We start from the raw sequence: 18,329 nt of genomic DNA, 5'->3' as shown, positions 1-18,329 counted from the left end.
GTAATGTCAATTATTCGGGCCTGAATTTTCATTGGTGAATTCGTTGTTTACGTTAGTACGTCACGAACATGGTTGTCACGCCCCGCCCTCATTGTCGTGGTTGGCTTGGCAACCTGCGCAGCGTTGTTGGGGAAGTTAGGGGACAGCACAATCACTGCGGACTAGTTACACGGAGTAACCCTATGCTAATTCCTGCCCAGCTTTTTAAATGCGTCTCTGTGGATTTTGGTTTGTGTTAAAGCTAACACTGTTGAAGAAACTACATATAGTCTACCGAACGCAGTAAGGTAATACCAGTAAGATTAGCTTACGTTAGCATTTAGCAAGCTAACTAGCGTAGCTAACGTTACTTAGCGGTCTCACAAAGATTGCTTCGCCTAAGATTATTTTATCCTCAGCTAAGCAGATATCTCATAAAACACAATGCGTTTTTTTTCCCAGCGTTTTCGTCCAAATTATGTTGACTTGCGTGAAACACTCAGTGAAGTAGCGATGTATGATCCAGCAGAGATTTTGTTGTGCAACGTTAACCTTGTCCCTGTTTTGTATTTTTAGAATGAGAGCCTTTTACACCCAGAATGAGAAACATTGCGGTGTCTGAGAATGCCAGCAGGTGAGTGTCCTGCTGTCCCGTGAACACACCAGTGGCGAAAGAACTACAACGATCCTTTACTTAATTAATACCATAGTGTAAACATGTTCTATTACAAATAAAAGTCCAACGAAAAAAATCTGCAAAACTATTATCAAAATAATACAAGACATGGGACTCTTTATATAAATGACTGAATATGTGGCTCTGTTCAATTTGTTATCTTATTTTGTTCGTTATTTGTCTCATAACTTCAGTATGTAGCATAAAGGGGACTACAAACTTTCATTTTGTTGTACGATCCAGTGTTGTACAGGGACAAATAAAACATCTTGGTCCTAATATTTTCTATGTATGTAAACAGATGTAGTGTAACAAAGAAACAAACTAACAGAAAAAAATCGTTATTTAAATCTGAGTAGAAATAAAATGGAAATACAAATAACTCAAAATTTTACTGAGTACAGTACTTGGGTAAATTTACCCCTCATCACATCGATCCGATTATAAGCAGCCCCTGTCCGCTTTCCCCATTAATAATAATGTGACCTTTTTACAGGTGAAAGTGAAGAGCGGGCAAAGACCCGGGAAAGATTCAATGAAGTGTTCAAGAAGTACACTGAAACAGAGAAGAAAAAGGTGAAGAAGAAAAGCACTGAAACTCAGGAGACGATTGTGGTATGTGTTCCAATATGTGCAGTTCTGCCTTCAGTGACGGAGAACATTGCATCAACTGTTAATCGCTGAGGTACCAACATTTTCATTGACATTTATTTGCTCTCCCTTGTTTCTTTTAGCTTCAGAATCTGAAAAAGAATCTCAACCTTGAGAAGGACACAGAAGATCATGAGACCATCCTGCAGAATACATATCACCCCGAAGAGGGCAGCCCTCGCTATACCAAGAATAAACGAAGAGAGAGGGAAACGGCAGAAAAGGTTAATGTCAACAACAGTAAGAACCAAGAGGAGATTCAGACTTCAAAAGGCAAGAGGAAAAGTAAGAGGGACCTTCCCCCGCTGCCTGTACCTGACAACAGCTCAAGTTACATCCAGGAGGATGCAGATGTTTCCAAGTCTGAGATTGCTCTGGAGCCAGATGACGTAGGTGGCGAAAAGGAAGCAAAGGGAAAAAGTAAGAAGGGGAAAAGGAAAGGAGCTACAGAGGCCAAGGCAGAGAGTCAGGTGGAGGATACAGAGGACAAGCTGCTGCAGGAATACCAGCAGCAGATTGCACAGGAGGAGGACAGGACTTTGATGAAGTCACAAATCAAGACAGAGGAAGAGAGTGTTGTCTCCCCAAAGATTTCTCTAAATAATGATGTTGGGAAGAAAAAGAAGAAAAAGCTCAGATCTGTAACTACACAGTTGGAAGAAGGGTGTGTACATTTACTAATATGATGATATTAGTAAAGTTACTGGCTACAGTTTTTAGCAGCATATTGAGGTATGTTTCAATACTTTTTTGGTCCAATAGGGAGCAAGATAAAGATGCTGGCCAAGACGCTGATGTGGAAAACGAAACAGAATTCAAAGGAAAGAAGAAAAAGAAGAAGAAACACAGTAAGGAGATGTCACATGTCAGGAAATCACTTAAAACGTTTCACGCTGATGACATTCATGTTTTTGAATTTCACATTTTTCAGTTGTCAAAGAAATGAGTGAAAGTGAGGCAGAAGTACCACAGAAACCAGCATTTGATGACAGCCTCGTGCTGGGAGTGTACATCCACAGAACAGATCGCCTCAAGAACGTCCTGCTGATCTCACACCCCATGGTGAAGATCCATGTCGTGGATGAACACACTGGACAGTATGTGAAGAAAGAAGACTGGTGAGAACAGATTTTTAGATACTTTACATTTGAACCAGATATTTGTGTTTTAGTCGAGTCAAAATAAGCTGTGTATCTCATTTCAAAGGGAACAGAGGGAACTAAAACCTTTGAGCCAACACAACATACTGCAAAAACCCAATAAATGTCTTTGTCTTGGTTTTCATAGCCATCGTCCAGTCTCCTCATTTTATGAGCAAGAGAACGTTGACCACATTCTCCCCATCATGACCCAACCTTTTGACTTTAAGAAGAACAAATCAATCATCCCCGAGTGGCAGGAACAGATCATCTTCAATGAACGCTTTGGTTATTTCGTGGAACAAAACGATGAAAGCCCCGGAGTTCTTCTCTTCTTTGAAGTAAGGGACACTTCATTTAGACATAAATTAGGCATTTTCAATGCTCGTGTCAATAATTTTTTAATGTTTTGTAAAAGATCCTGGACTTCATAACCATGGAAGAAGCAAAAACCAACGTTGATGTTGACAAGCATGAGCGAGGATTCAGAAAGATTGCGTGGGCATTCCTGAAGGTGCTATATTTGGTCCTGTACATTTGGTTTAGAAAGAAAAGACTAGTCTGAATTTTTTTTGTTTTCAATACTCACCCCATGTTTTTCCTGCATCTTTTAGCTTGTCGGCACAAACGGTGTGCTGAACATCAACAGTAAACTTCGTCTCCAGCTCTTCTGCCCTCCACCTCGGGCAAAGAGACAACATAAAACAATTGAGGTGGTCGAATGGTGGAGGAAGTACCCACGAAGCAAATATGCGTCCACCCTTTATGTTACAGTGAAAGGCATTAAACTCCCTGAGCATGTAAGTTATTTGTTGTTTTATAGCTGCTATGAATTATTTAATCATTTATCTTTACAACGAATCTTTGCTTCTCACATTTCTACTTGTTCTACAGGATTTGTAATGCTGTGGATAATGTTTGGTCACAGCCTTGAGTGAACTCTGTAATATGTTGTAGCTGAGATTGCTTTTGTTCGGCAGGTGGACCCCAGTATTCGCTCCATGATGGCCCTGCAGGAGGAGAGGGGTAGCACATCCTACAGTGAGCTGCAGAATGAGGTCACAAAGAGAAGCCTGACACAGCCACTAGACAGCAAGCCACCAGTACTGAGATGGAGCAGGCTGCCCGGACAGGTTGGTGGAGTTGGGAGTTTTTGTTTGATTCAAAAGAAAATCTTCTGGGCACCCCTGTGGCTCAGTTGGTGGAGCGTGCGACCCATGTGTTGGGGCTGTCTGTCCTCTGCAGTGGCGACAGGTTCGACTCCCGCCCGTGCCGTCTTTGGTGCGTGTCGTCGCCTCTCTCTCTGCCGCCATTTTCTGTCATATCTTTAGCTGTCTTATCCAAAAAAAAAAGGCAAAATCTTCTCTCATGAGTAAAGTTACTTGTAGATTATTTTAGTCCGCATGCACCGTGATATGTTTTAGATAGTGTTCACCGCATCAACACAGTATGCGCAGGATGGTGTGAGGTAACATCAGCAACACTCATTTGTTCATATGTACTGTTTCTGTGATACGCTGTGATTATATTTTCCATAAAGGCAGTGAAGTGGTTCCTTCCTCATGTAATTCCACAGTCCTGTGTAAAATGGCTTATAAAGTTCTCAAGGCTTCAGCAGGCCGAGTTAAACACCACAAGTGCACGTTTTACTAAGTCTTTTTTGCTCAAAAATCTTTACTGAGTTTACTGTGGGTCAGCAAGGAAACACTGTCTGGAGAAATACGAAGAAGGAATGTCGGTATTGTTTTGATACAGTCTTAAAAAAACATTTTCTTTGAAACATTGTTGGCTGCACAAGCATTACCAGTGTTTTTGTTAAAGGTCTGTCGGATTCCCAACAAGCCCATGCTGTCGTTCCGCGGTGGTCAGATGGGCTGTTTCACAGTGCTCTTCTCTCATGCTGGGACGATACTGGCTGCTGCTTGTGCTGACAGAGACGCTTTCCCTGTCGTAGGTAAGCAACACCTCTTCACACCTCAGCACAAATCTCTATCTAATTAACTTGCTGCTTATGCATAGTATTCATGAACGTCTCTGGGGATGACCTCACGAGTCTATGCCTTCCAAGCATATCTGACCTGTTGTTTTATTGTTTTAGTGTACGAGATTCCCTCTGGCAAAGTTTTGGCTGCCTTCAATGGCCATCTGAAAATAGTCTATGATCTCTGCTGGTCCAGAGATGATCGGAGCCTCTTGTCTGCCTCCTCCGATGGAACTGTCAGGTCAGTTTCTGTTTGTTACATAAAAAGATTAGCGGTGAATCAACAGTTGTCTATGAAGGGACGCTGCTGAATTGCTATGATAGCTGTTTCTTTGTAGCACCTCTAGGGGGAGGAATTACTCCTCATAGTATGTGACTCACCAGTGACACAGCATGTTTGGGGCTACAATAGTGATAGGCTCAAGAGTATTATGTAAAGAACACACTTTCTTTCCCCTACCCCAGAGAGTGGAACGTGGAGAGGCTCCTGGGGACGGCCCAGAAGGTTCTTCCTCATCCATCCTTCGTGTACTGTGCTCAGTACCACCCCACGGCCCAGAACCTGGTGGTGACTGGGGCCTACGACTCTCTGGTACGAGTGTGGAGACTTGATGTTGACGATGTGAATGGCCAGCTGCTGCAGGAGTTTGAGGGTCACAACAGTTTCATCAACACAGTTTGTTTTGACACTGAAGGTATTGTGTTTTTATTTATCTGTTTTTCATATTCTGATGAATGAATGATGGAATTTGCATTTTAATACACAAATCAAAGTTCACTTGTAGTGGATGTACTGCCTGGTTATGATGACCTGCAGTATCACTCAGCTCATTTAGAACATTTTTTCTTCTTTATAGCAAAACGTATCTCTTAATTGTAAGCTGCTGCTGCTGCCCACACTCACCCACAGACAGTGGACAGTTTCAGTGTGTATGTCAAGACATTTTGAAGGGGAGGGTTATATTTAGCACTTTTACACGTACTGTCTGGCCTGGTTTTGGGGCTCTGTTTATGAAAAGCAGGGCTTGTCTTTGTATTGGGGATGAAGAATATTTTACTCTTCTCACAGCTGATGTTCTTTTTGTTGTAATTAGGAAGGAGAATGTTCTCTGCGGACAACACAGGCGTGATCATTGTGTGGAGAACATCAGTAAATGAGGGCAAGCAGCGTCAGCCATGTCATCACTGGTGCATAGAAAAGGTACATAATTGTGTCTATCAGACAGCCGTCTGATTAGATAACTAATGAACAAACTCTACTGCACGACAAAACGCTTCTGCTTGTGCAGTAGAAATGAAACTTGAAAAGCATGTGAAATTCTGCTTGTTTTCTCCCGGCAGAAAGTTGACGAGAGTGACCTCAGCGGTATCCCCATCAACATGCTGCAACTCCACCCAAACGGGCGGTGCCTGCTCATCCATGCCAAAGACAGTGTCCTGAGAATGATGGATTTGAGAATGTGAATAAGATGAGACAAAACTTACTATCACACCATGTGTAATTACAGGAAACACTGAACTGCTTTTTGAGGGTCACAGCATAGTTTGCAGTTTGCGATACCAGTGGAAAAAAAAGGTTTTGTGATTTGTTATGATTGCATCTTGAGTATGTGATAACTTATTCTAAGTAATGACATTAACTTACTGCATTACCAACACATTATACAAGCTCTAACAAAGCTGACAGCTGACAGTATTTTCATTACTGATTAATCTGCAGATTATGTTCAAGATTAAGCTTCTGTAAAATGTCCAAAAAATGTGAAAAGTTCTCATCACAGTTTCTCAGAGCCCAAAGTGATGTTTTCGAATTTCATCTTGTATCCAACCAGCAGTCCAGAACCCTAAAGCCACGTTCAATATCTCTCATAAATGACAAAGAAAAGCAGCAAATCCTGACATTTAAGAAGCTGAAACCAGCAATTGTTTGAGATTTGTCCCTGGAAAAAATGATTTTCTTCTTTCTCAAAAGACAGTCGTTGTTATAGTCCAAAAACATGTATTTTCTTTGTTCAGACATAACCAAATATCCCTTTATGCCTTGTCAACAATACATCTGCCTCTTTCAGCCTGGCTGTGAAGAAGTACACTGGAGCCACAAACTACAGAGAGAGGATCTACAGCACTTTCACACCATGTGGGAACTTCATCTTCTCAGGTAGCGAGGATGGGATGGCATACGTCTGGAATACAGACACAGGTGAGAAACATTTATTTCTTCCGTGGATAAAGGAGCCAGTTGGTTTAAACAGTTTTGAAAGTATGACAGTCGCTCCAGCTGCCAGTTGTTTTGTCCTCTCAGGTGACCAAGTTGCAGTCTACTCTGAGCTTTGTTACTCCACCGCCCTCCATGGCGTGACGTTCCACCCTCACGAAAATATGGTCGCTTTCTGTGCCTTCGGCCAGAGCCAGCCCGTCCATGTATACCTGTACGATCGCAAAGGTTTGTGAAAACACCTGAAAAGAAGCTTTTTATTTGCGCATGTGATCCAGGACGTGAATCTCTCATCAAAAGTGCTCACTATTTTGAGGCATTTAAACACAAAGGAAGCTAAGAGCGTTTCATGTTGTATTAAACAGTGTCCCAGCTGGAGGCGCACAACATGAAGGCAGCGTCGGCCACGAGCAGATCAGCTTCTGCAGACACCAAAACCTTCAGAAACACGCCAGACCCCCAAGCGTTACAGGACACGTCCGCTGCCTCTGCCTTGGATCAGTTTGCCCAAGCAACAAGACTTGCTCTGAAAATGCAGTGTGTTAAGGAGCAGCTGGATTCCGTACTTGTAAATATTCATCCTCTGTTACTTTAAAATGAGTTTAGACAGAAACAAAGAAAAGCAGTCTACACCAAACCTCATTCTTATTAAACCATTTTTAGGAACCACATCAGAGGTCTTCATCTTCTGGATACATTTATGACCAAGGTACTGTATGTATTTTATCTTTTGTACAGGTGGATTAACTTATGCTAACGCTGATGTCTTTTCATTTACCTGGAAAATATTCAGACCTTTGTGTGTTTGGTTTGCAGACAAAATCGGGATTACTCACACAGGGAGGAGTCTGACGTTAGATTCTGGCACCGTGAGTTTTTTCCCAGTGCTCGTTAAACAAACCTTTGTGTACTCACTCTTTATTCAGGTCATAAGTGGTGATATAACCTGTCAGGCCCTTCATTCCCACACTGATTTTGTTCTCTAATCTGTCTAAACCGGTTTCCTTTCAAATGTAGAGGAAGGAAACACACACAAAAAAATTATTGTATAAAGTTAGAGAATTTATATTTTTAATGATAAATTCGAATGTTGGTTAGCACAGCCTTTAGTGATTTTCTTATGGGTTGTTTATTGTTAATTTAATTTACTTTATTAATCCCAAACTGGGAAATTACTTCTCTATATTTAATCCATCATGATTGAAACACACACACACACATGCAACATGCAGTGAAACACACAGGAGCAGTGGGCTGCATCAAGCGCCTGGGAAGCAAATAGGGGGTTAAGTCAGCTGGCTAATGAGGGGGTGGGGACATTATCACTCCACCACACTCAAATTTTTCCTGTCCGTCCGGTGGGGGAATCGAACCGGCGACCTTCCGATCCGCTTCTCCAACCTCTAGGCCATGGCTACCCCTGTTATCAGGTTATCCTGTTGGCTGCCATGGGAAACTTTAAAGTCTTAATTTACTCTTGACTTTAAATGGACCTCTGTACTGTGCATGACAAGAAAATTGCATTAGGGATCCTCTTGCAGGGCTACATGAAACAGAAAGTAGTTATTAAATTAATGCTATTTTGAATTAACCAAATTGCTATGCAACTTTCTTTTAAGACGGGATTAAATGCTTCGTTACCTCCTCCGTCTCTCCTGTCGCCGCACTCCAAGCTGCAGCTGTCTGGTTCCCTAGCGGAGCAGCTTATCCCCCAGGCAGCTCTGAGCACCCAAAACCGTGAGTGGCTTAATCACACTGTTACGTGTCTTTAACCAATGAATGGCTTTACTGCAGCTCTGTGATAATGTGATAATACTTTCTGAGATTACAGCTGCACAGTTTATGTCATGTGGTGATCATGACCAAACGCTTGCAGCATTATGGTGTAGCATGTACACCGCGCACAGGGACAAAGATGGGCTGCTTGTGTCCGTAAGTCATCTCTGGATTGAGTCACAGTTCAAGATGGAATATTTACGTCTGCTCTTTGTTGTTGTCTTTTTGTCATTTCAGGCGGGTTCAGTCCAGTCAGTCAACGTCTGAAAGGAGCTTCGTCTTTCAGGTTGCAGTCGGTGAGGCTTTTTATTTGTCAGCTGAAAAAGATGACTGCACTGATCAGTCAGCTTCCACTGGGGTCTACCAGCATATATCCACTAAAACAGAGTTACAGCAGGATTAAAATAAATACCATTGTTTTTCTCCTTCAGCCCCTTCCTGACCACATTTCTTCAGGCGTCCACGTGGGGACCGACTCTGCCCCCGTTCAACAAGTAGTAAGTGTCCACTGTCGCTGTGAGCTCAGCCACATGCTTGTTTGCTGCTTTCTCCCTCTCAAATGCACTCCCTCCACCTTTGTGTCCTTCTTCTAGGTTGTCTCCTTGTATGACTACAGAGCTAATCGTTCGGATGAACTGACCATACAGCGCGGTGATGTCATCCAAGTGCTGTACAAAGACAACGACAACTGGTGGTTCGGGCGTCTGGCCAACGGGCAGCAGGGTTATTTTCTTGCTTCTTATGTAGCAGATCAAAGTAAGTGGATTATGTTTTCTTGCGAAAGACACATGATGGATAACGTATGTAAAACACCCAAACTGTGGTGCAAGACGCTGAGTTATTCTATATTGTAGGAGATTTCCATGAAGAGGCAACTCAGTCCATAGACGCACATACAGCCTTGTCTGAGGGGACTTTTGACAGGTCAACACCAACCAGGGTAAGGAGACAGAAAGACAACTGTGGCCTCTCCTGTCCCGTACTGAATATGGGATAAAAAATGGTGAAACGGGGCGTGGCTGTAGATGGGGTGTACATGTCTTGCACTTCAGAAGCAGGCTTTCTTTCTCTCATGTCTGTGGTGCCTCTCTTTCTGTTTGTTAAAAGTGACACGGACATCCACGTCTCCTTGTCAAAACTAATGATGTTTACATCAGCCTCAGCTTTTTTTTTTTTTTTTTTTTATTAGTGCTAGTTATCAAACGTTAGCATGCTAACAAGCGATACTAAGATGGTGAACACTCTTAATCGTGAGCACGTTAGCATGTTGAGAACAACGCTAAGCTTTATAAGAGTTTCACAGAGCTTTTAGGGTGACTTTAGACTTGTTTTTGAATTATTGCTAACCTGAGATGTTTTGGTGAAACCGACCAATCATGAGCCACTAATCAGACTAGCGGGTGGCTGAGAGAGACTCTTGGCTGGAGTATCATTTTCTTGTATACTTGCATATAAAAACATGGTGATTGTGGTCTGTCTGACGGTGCTGGTATGGTACGATGTCTTTTTCTGTCCTGATTTTATGTTTCCTGCTCCTTTACTTCTGTAAGGTATCTGCTGCAATTAGTTCTTCTGGGGAACTAAGGTTTCTTTCTGAGCCGACCCTTTCTGACACCGAACCAGAGTTGGCTGATGCCAGGTTAGCGGCTCACTTTCCTCAAATACTCCTCCTTACTACATACGCAGGGTCATGGCTACTTAACACTGCACGAGTTTCCAAGTGTTGCTTTTCTTTACACGTTACATTAAAAACATTTTAAAAATAAACTATGCAAACTATGGTTTTTCCCACAGAACTAGAAGGAAAAAGAAGGTGAAAAAGCCTGGAGTCCTTGCACCTTCACTTCAAGCCACATTTTCAGATGCAGATGCTTCGGCGTCGACCAGCACCAGGAGGAGAGGCACATCCGCGGGCAGACCTCTCCCTAAGAGGCCAACAGGCCGGACTAACAGTGCCTTTGAGCCCGACACATGAACCCTTGGACGTGTTTGTTTTCGAGCCTGCTTTGATCTGAATTCATTTTTCCTATTAAACCAGTTTTTCTTGCAGTTGTGCTGTATTTTTATCTTTCTTTTTTACATATGGACAGTCAGTATATTCATATTCTATATTTTAGGCAAATTGATCAGTAAAATGCTCAAGTTGTACAGTTCTAGCAGTTCTTGTTGTATGTTTCATATATTTATTGACATAAATATAAACTGAATATTGTGTACATTTTTGAAGATACAAAACAAACATTTGTAATATTCTGGTTCTATTTTCTTAGCCTGTAAGAAATTGACAAGGATTGTTATCTGCCATTTTGCAGCTATAACAAAACATTCAATCATTATTCATTTCCAGATATTTTGTTAATGCATTTATACAAATCATATGTACAGTCACATATTTGATATATTAAATAAATATACTTCAGGGCTATTTTGATCATGTTTGCCGTACATTTATTGAGTGGAACAATGCTGATATGGTGTTATGTTTTCTGCTTGTTGTAAATTTTAATATAATGAAAAATATATTAGAAAGAATTATTTGAGCTAGTTACCCATAAATTAACACTGACATGTTGGGCTAATAATTTTAGACATTAATGTTGAGATGTACAGAAGACTTTTTTCAAGATTATAATATCAACAGGATATTCATTAGTTTTTATTGTGACAAATTTGGAAATTATAGAATACAGTTAATGTAACTTTAACTAACTTAACTTAGTAACTTAGTCTGCCAAATAAAATACTGTATGAGCAGATTAAACTTACAGGCACACACACAAATAGTGTGAATGAACACAGGAGTGAGTGCTTTTTATTTACATATGGGCTGTTTTTATTATAATCAGTAGAAAAATTAAGACACACAAACTGTGACACAATCCTCCTGATCATATTGAATTACACCCGATAACGTGAGAGGTTCACTCTAACCTGTTTCACCAGCGCATTACTTCTTTCATGTTTCATTGAAGGTGGTCAGCAGCTCTCGACATGTGACACGTCAACACAAAATCCAAGTCATGTGATGTAGAAAAATAAGATCATTAATACAGTCGAACAAAAGGCACACTTATTTTATGATCTGGACTTTGAAAGGACTTTGAATGTCCTGTGATCTGAAGTGATCGACTACACTCGTTCACGTTACGTCCATCCAACGTGCACATGAAGAAATGATTGATTTAAATTCTATTGTACCTACTTAAAATCAGTCATATAGATATGCTACTGTGTTTTAGGCTTTTAGGCTGTACTCAGTACAAACATTTTCAAATACAGTTCATATAAATATGATACAATTAAATCAAAATAAAACATGTTTCTAAGACCCAAGTAAAAATTATTATGATTATGATGTAAGCAACATCAAAAATTAATAATTCAAAAATGTTAAAATGCAATTAATAAAAGAAAAAAAAAAAACACCAAGATAATTTTTTTGTTCTTTGACACATCTTTCCACAGGGCTTCATTCAGTCAGGAGAGGAGTGCTTTCATTCACCTGTCGACTGTCTTCTCGAACACTACAAATTCAGACACAAAGGTGAGTGTTACACCCCACAAATAAAAGCTAAACAGCTTTGCAGGTTGGATTCAGCACATATAAACGTATGAGGCATCTTAAGATATGGCATACTGTAAATCTGATAAGCTGAGCTCAATGATTACCTTCGTTGTTGCGGTCGTTGGTAGAGATAACAAACAGCGAGGAGGAAGGCCTGAGGACAGAGTGGTCATTGTATTTTATGTGTGTATTAGTCTTCACAACCAGTTCAACCCCTGAATGATAAGCAGGCTTGGAATCACATTGCTCCATCCTTAAAATAAATGCCATGGGGGTACAGCAACAGCGTTCCCAGTCTCAGTCAGCTGTGTGACCTGTGGTATGAGGCTGACCGCATGAGTGCCTGATCATTTATTCTTGATAATATGCTAATTAGCTGTGAACTATGATCTCTCAGATCACAAGAAGGCAATAAAAACGCTAGCAGCATTTATTTCATGGCTTTGTGTGTCCTATTCTCGAAGTGAAAACCTGAACACCAAACAAACGTATGCTTACGGCTAAGAAGGCCAAGCCTCCTTGGACTGCAGCTGCCCACTTAAAGTTCAGATGCTGTGTGATGAGGCCGCCCACCACCGGCCCGTAAAACATCCTTTAAAAAGAGAACAATTATCAAAACATTAATGATCTAAACATTTAAAAAATCTAATGGGATAACTGATTTCATATCTACTGTATCATCAACATCTGAAGTCTTTCTTTCTGATTAAGATATACTGAAGAGCAACTGAGTTTTGGATTTCGGTAAAATCCATTAGGACTTACCCCGCGGACCAAACCGCCCCAAACAGCCCAGACACCATTCCAAGAGTGCTTAGTCCCTCTTCATATCCTAGTTCACTGCAACAAAGAAAAAAACAACAATGTGGAGTAGGTGTTTCGCCAACGACAGTTCATGAATGCAGGAGCGACTCACTTTGCACACGTGATGATCTCAGGGAACATTGGGATTGCGGTCATGCCCAGAGAAAACCCAATTAGAGCGAGCATGAAGACCAGCAACCACAGCTGACTACACGTGCAAACAAACACACACAAACACAAAAACAGAAGAAAGTATCAGTCAACACTTTGAGTACAATGAAAAGCAAGATATGTCATTCATTTTGTTATTTGGGGGTTATTAGGGGTTATTAGGGGTGGCGTTTCCAGTCTTTATGCTAAGCTAAGCTAACAGCCTGTAGCTTGATTTGAAATGGACAGACATGAGAGCAGTGTGGATTTCTCATATAACCCTCAGCAAGAAGGTGTGTTCCCAAGAAATGCAGGACAATAGTTTTAAAGTAGAAAGTCTTTCTCACTTAACAAACTTTGATCATTACTTGAACCTCGTGGTTGGACCTCCTGCTGTGCTCCGACCACAAGGTCCGAGTCTGCTCTGAGGTTTTTTCCTCACCATGAAGTGCTTGCTCATGGGGGAATATTAGGTCTCTGTATATTAAAAAAGTATGTCCTATTTGGAAAGTGTCATTAGATAACATCTGTAGTGATCTGGGACTACTTAAATAAAACTGGTTTGACCCGAACACATGCTTACTTTGGGATGTGAAGGAAAGGAGCGGGACCAAGCAGGCAGAAGCCAGTCGCGGTGACGAAACCTCCTATCACCATGAACCAACTCCTGGTGACCTGATGAGCACCGACACACATGAGGGATTCACTTTCAATTCAAAATGACCAACTTGCAGCTACGAAAGTATTATCCACATGTGGTTTTGTACTCACGGGATATTTGTCAGTAAAATACCCCAACAGCGGCGATGCCAGACAGTACGGTAAAGACAAACCGAGCATGATGAGTCCCACGAAGCCACTTGACAGACCAAACTAGATTTAACAGAGAGGGAAAAACCTCATTCGCACCAAGCAAATTAAACTTTATTCCTAGAGTAAGTTGACTTCATGAGAAGAAAGGAAGTTACCGTCTCAATAGCAAACAGGGACAATGTGGCATCCAAGAAGCCCAAGCCTGCACTGAGAGTGAATATCGCATAGCAGATGAGGACTACTTTCACCTTGGTGAGAAGTCTCAAAAATGAGTCCTTCGAAGGATCTGCATCTGCATTCACAGAAACACACACAGAATTAGTTTATTGAAATGACTGAAAATTAACAAAAAATACATTGAAATCTCCAAATGCTACCAATGGCTGGCAGGACATATATGTTGAAAGGAACCATAATCAACAGGAAACATCCAAGAAGCATAAAAGGGACTTCATATCCAAATGTTTGGTAGAACCACCCTCCAACTGGTGGCCCCAGAATAAGACCAAGTCCAGTGAAAATCTCCAAACTACCCTAAAGAGAGTGAGAGAAGTGATGCACATTAAAATAGGCATTAACACAAACAGTTGTGTATATATGAAAACGCATCAGAATATAAGTACTATTACCACATACTGTAAGTTACTAATTATTTTCCACAGCACTGGGAGACATGGGACATACAAAACATTTGCAATAATAATGGCTTTTCTGTTTGCTCGTGATTCTAATGTCTGAACAACATGCCTGTTTGCACAAGACTCGTTTACACTCACCAAAACAGTCGCCACATTGTTTGGGAATATTTTTGCTGACATGGCAAAAGTAGAAGTCATCGCACCGGCGAAGCCCACAGCATCAACGGATCTCACTATAAAGCACAGAGTAATGAAAGCGGGACCTGAAGGAGCCCGATCGAGTAATCTGCGAGAAAAGAAAGCAAAAACGATCAGTTCATGTCAAACAGGAATCAGAGATTGACCGAAACAAATTCAGACTGACCGGACAGGCTGTTGGTTTGGTTTTAAATAGCCTAAGAAGAAATTCAGTTTTACATCACAAATCCACAGTTATCCACATTCACATGAAGAATAGCAATAAATTCACAAAACCTGTGTGTACAATGCCCAATACTCCCCAGGAGTGCTTTATTCTCCTACTTGAATTTCCCTCGGGATCAATAAAGTATCTGTCTATCTATGGCAGTTTGTGGGTTCGGCCATTTTGTGACCTTGCAGTCATACAATTTACCATATTAAGTTTCTTTCGCAATCACCTCAAGTTTGAGGCTTGTGTCATTCTGTATTTTATCAAGAAATCCCATGAAAAGACCAACAGTGTCTGCTTTTGTCTGTCTCTTGGTACTCTTCAACTATTCAGCCCTGCCTGCGGCTCTCAGCCTCAATTCCATTCATTCCTACTAAAGAAGCAAATCTGCAGAAACGAGGAGAGAAGATGTTGTTTCACCATAAAGGATAAATTACAGTCCAAAACGACTGGATAGTGCAAACGCTACTCAATCAGGACTAAATGATGCATTTTTTGAAACTACTGTCATCTACAAATGAACACACATAACAGTGCTCTATTGAGTTGGATTATAATCACAATAAACTTCAGTTCCTGATGAGTACATTAAAGGAACACGTTAACCAGTGCAAAAGTGTGGCTCCTTTTTTTTTTTAATGGTTTTAAGACAACAATAGAGCTCTTTGGCTCAGAGAAATAAGCTACATCAGGCTTCGACAACAAAGACAATAAACCTTAAATCAGCTGTATTCTTTTAAGGCTTCACTTAAGAGTTGCTCTCTGAGTGAATTTAAATGCTCTAAAAATGTACTAAAATATGTCACGATTGCTTGTAACTGTGCGTTAAATGTCCCTGTGGCCATCATCGTTGCTGACATACACCAACACTTACCCAAACATAATGGTGCAGACTGAGGACACAAAGAGCCCGGTCACAAGCATGAACTTCGCACCAATTTGAACAATCTGATGCAACGACAAAGGAAGATTAAGTTACAGAAAAATCACACTTAGCGTGAAAACGATAAGAAATAATGCCACACACTCACATATTTTCCCAGAATCAGTGAACCAATTAAATTGCAGACAGCGTAGCAGCCAAATATGAGACCGATGACAGTTTGACTGGCTCCCTTCTTCACCGCCTGTGAAAGACATATGTGATGCATGTATTTAAAGGTCTGAGGAGAAGAGCTTATTTCATGGTACAGTAAGACAACAGATGAAGACACACAATCTACGTGACCATAAAACGCAATGGAATAACATTTTTTGTGGATAACGTTACATTAGGCATGCTTGTTTACATCTCTTTAAATAAGGAAATATGATCACACTCTCCCCTTCTGTTCCTGAGTTATGGTGTTGAATAATGGACAGTCACAGTGAGGCTGACCTTTGACCATTTGGATATAAAATGTCATCACTTCATTTTATCCTTTTAGACATGTGCGTACAATTTTGTCATAATTAGTGTGGGAAAATTGTAATCAGTTCATCAGTTCCTTGTGATGTATTTATTACTCCGCTGTGTCGTAACTTTTGCCAGCTGTTACCCAAAATGTCAGCTGACTTTACCTGAGACCTTCTGTCCAAAAAAAGTGGAACAGAGTCAGTCATTCACCGGCCTTCAGGGAGGCTTTCTGGCGTCCAGCACATGACTGTGCTGGCTGTCTGATCAGTGAGCTTTACAATGACATGGCTGTCCGAATAAGCACTTAAAATTACAGACTTTAGCCACAGTTTCTACTCATGACTGTATCACTACGCCTCAGTCTGAGTCTAAACTCGAAAACAATGCAGAAAGCAAAGACACAACTACAACGGCAAGTAAATGTCTTTAAGGAGATGCAACATTCTGTATCTCACATTTTATCTGAGAGTAAATGGTGATGAATGTGAAAAGAGATCAGGCTGTGGCTGACTCGTATCCATTCAGGTGTGGTCTCTCATCTACTTCACTTCATTCACACCTGTACACAGAGTAGGCTCAGGTACAGGAACAGCTCCTGTGCCACAGGCATGTCCACACCTGTTTCTTGGTTCTTGTTTTTTTGCAAGAAAACAAGGCTTTATTTGAAGATGTGACAAACGAAAGGCAGGCTACAGAAGTCCAATGGATTACCATCAGTTGTAACAGCATTTTTAACAAATAGGAGCATTAAACTCTGTAACTGATCTATAAACAATAACTATTTATTAACAATTAAAACTACATAAGTAAGTTTTGTTTGTAACAGTGGTTAGTGGGAGTCAACAGAAGAGAGTTGGAGTTAGATTACAAAGCTACCTTCATGATATTGGTCAAAAAAAAAGAGACACCTCAGAAATAGAAAATGACAAATGACAAAACTTAGTGGAAACACAAGAGAACTCATTATAATAACAGCAACAAAGAAGTATGAATATTAAGTTGCCTCCATTCCAGCTGTAGCAGCAAAAGCCTCTGAGTGTGATGAATTAAGCAAAGGTGTGTTTTATCACCTGTGAATTCACCTTTTCATGGAAAGAGGTTTAAATCTTCTTTCAAAAGCTACACCCTTTTCCTGCTTCAATGAAGGCAACAGTTCAAACTTTATTAAAAAAGTGCCTTAAGGCCTCCAAAGCCCAAACTTCTGTACCTCAACACATAATTTGTACCCTGTGATGCAGGCCTCTTATGGCTTACCTCATTGGGGAAAAACGGGCCTAATATTGAGTAGCAGATCATTGAACTGAAGTTGACAGATGCTACCGATACGAGGGTGAGGATCTGCTGTCTGGTCATCTTCGGGGGAGGCTCCGTTGATTCAGCTGGAGGGCTGTTATCTGTTATCCAAAAGGATATATGAATAAAGGTGAAGAAGTAGGGATAACAGCACTGGACAATGGTGAAAGGGCATAAAGTTCACGATGGAATTAATCACATTCAAATGTCAGTTAGAGGTTAATTCAGCTTGTGTCGTTGATTTAAAAAAAAGTAATCAACTGCGGTTATCACACCTGTTATTTATTTATGAAAGTCACCGACCTGTTTGCTGAAGATCAACGCGGGAGTCCATATTTTTTGTTTTGTTTTGTTTTATTTTTTGGTGGATCGTATCCAGTTATCCCGGTGTTCAGGAAATAAAATCAAACGGTAACATAACGGCAGAGACAGGAGAGGACGAATCCCGAAAACAAAAACAGCGAGCTGACTGTCAGCCAGCTCCTTACTTATGTGTAGAGCGAAAACACGCCACAATCCCGACACCGAGACACTCTCACTGGGAACATTTCCTCAACATCGTCCGGCGTGAACCGTCAAAACGTACACACATTCCTTCACTACTTTCAAAATAAAAGCACCTGTGCGCCACAAACGGCTACGGCGAGTCAGACTTCCGGCCTACAAACCAATCTATCACCAAAATACACAAGTTACACTATGTTTATGATTTAAAATGTGATTCGGTTTTAGGGTTTATTATTGTGTCGTTTGTTAGATAATATGTACGTTTATCCCATAGGCTTACATGTTTTCGATTCTAAAGTTTTTTAATATGAAAATAATCGTTTTGCAATTTTAAGTA

At 40.8% G+C, this 18,329-nt stretch overlaps 2 protein-coding genes across 3 annotated transcripts; one reads left to right on the top strand and one right to left on the bottom strand.

Annotated features, from left to right (window-relative positions):
- Window positions 1-90: 90 nt before the first annotated feature.
- On the top strand, window positions 91-11,799 carry ahi1 (Abelson helper integration site 1). Of its 2 annotated transcripts, XM_046412760.1 has the most exons (27): window positions 91-282; window positions 556-613; window positions 1,152-1,270; window positions 1,390-1,970; window positions 2,069-2,154; window positions 2,238-2,424; window positions 2,594-2,786; window positions 2,864-2,959; window positions 3,060-3,245; window positions 3,426-3,578; window positions 4,267-4,399; window positions 4,544-4,667; window positions 4,892-5,121; window positions 5,521-5,627; window positions 5,768-5,886; window positions 6,496-6,626; window positions 6,729-6,869; window positions 7,007-7,209; window positions 7,305-7,350; window positions 7,458-7,510; window positions 8,261-8,378; window positions 8,655-8,713; window positions 8,849-8,914; window positions 9,011-9,173; window positions 9,272-9,357; window positions 9,968-10,056; window positions 10,212-11,799. In XM_046412760.1, the coding sequence occupies exons 2-27, from the start codon at window positions 604-606 to the stop codon at window positions 10,390-10,392; spliced, it is 3,660 nt and encodes a 1,219-aa protein (XP_046268716.1). In that variant the 5' UTR covers window positions 91-282; window positions 556-603; the 3' UTR covers window positions 10,393-11,799. The 2 variants fall into 2 exon arrangements, with proteins under 2 accessions (XP_046268716.1, XP_046268717.1); XM_046412761.1 differs by lacking the exon at window positions 9,968-10,056 and having other exon boundaries at window positions 10,212-10,347.
- slc18b1 (solute carrier family 18 member B1) lies at window positions 11,227-18,068 on the bottom strand. The gene is made up of 14 exons (XM_046412834.1): window positions 17,789-18,068; window positions 17,447-17,586; window positions 15,828-15,923; window positions 15,671-15,744; window positions 14,526-14,673; window positions 14,127-14,283; window positions 13,905-14,041; window positions 13,708-13,809; window positions 13,520-13,611; window positions 12,899-12,994; window positions 12,748-12,822; window positions 12,481-12,574; window positions 12,087-12,136; window positions 11,227-11,941 (listed from the first exon to the last, which is right to left on the bottom strand). Exons 1-14 carry the CDS (start codon window positions 17,817-17,819, stop codon window positions 11,887-11,889), a joined length of 1,347 nt encoding a protein of 448 aa, XP_046268790.1. The 5' UTR covers window positions 17,820-18,068; the 3' UTR covers window positions 11,227-11,886.
- Window positions 18,069-18,329: the final 261 nt, after the last annotated feature.

The sequence above is a fragment of the Scatophagus argus genome, chromosome 15 (assembly GCF_020382885.2).
Source record: "Scatophagus argus isolate fScaArg1 chromosome 15, fScaArg1.pri, whole genome shotgun sequence".
NCBI lineage: Eukaryota > Metazoa > Chordata > Actinopteri > Scatophagidae > Scatophagus > Scatophagus argus.
The sequence above is the reverse complement of the archived record's forward strand: the minus strand, read 5'-3'. Positions and strand labels throughout refer to the sequence as shown.

Excerpts from the sequence above, each read along its gene's own strand:
- ahi1 (XM_046412760.1), top strand. Across the intron at positions 3,579-4,266 it reads GGAGCAGGCTGCCCGGACAG|GTCTGTCGGATTCCCAACAA; the intron begins GTTGGTGGAGTT and ends TTTTTGTTAAAG. Across the intron at positions 6,870-7,006 it reads ATACCTGTACGATCGCAAAG|TGTCCCAGCTGGAGGCGCAC; the intron begins GTTTGTGAAAAC and ends TGTATTAAACAG.
- slc18b1 (XM_046412834.1), bottom strand. The coding sequence starts at position 17,819 with ATGGACTCCCGCGTTGATCTTCAGCAAACAG. Across the intron at positions 17,587-17,788 it reads CGTTGATCTTCAGCAAACAG|ATAACAGCCCTCCAGCTGAA; the intron begins GTCGGTGACTTT and ends TTTGGATAACAG. Across the intron at positions 12,995-13,519 it reads CCTTTCCTTCACATCCCAAA|TCAGCTGTGGTTGCTGGTCT; the intron begins GTAAGCATGTGT and ends TTGCACGTGTAG.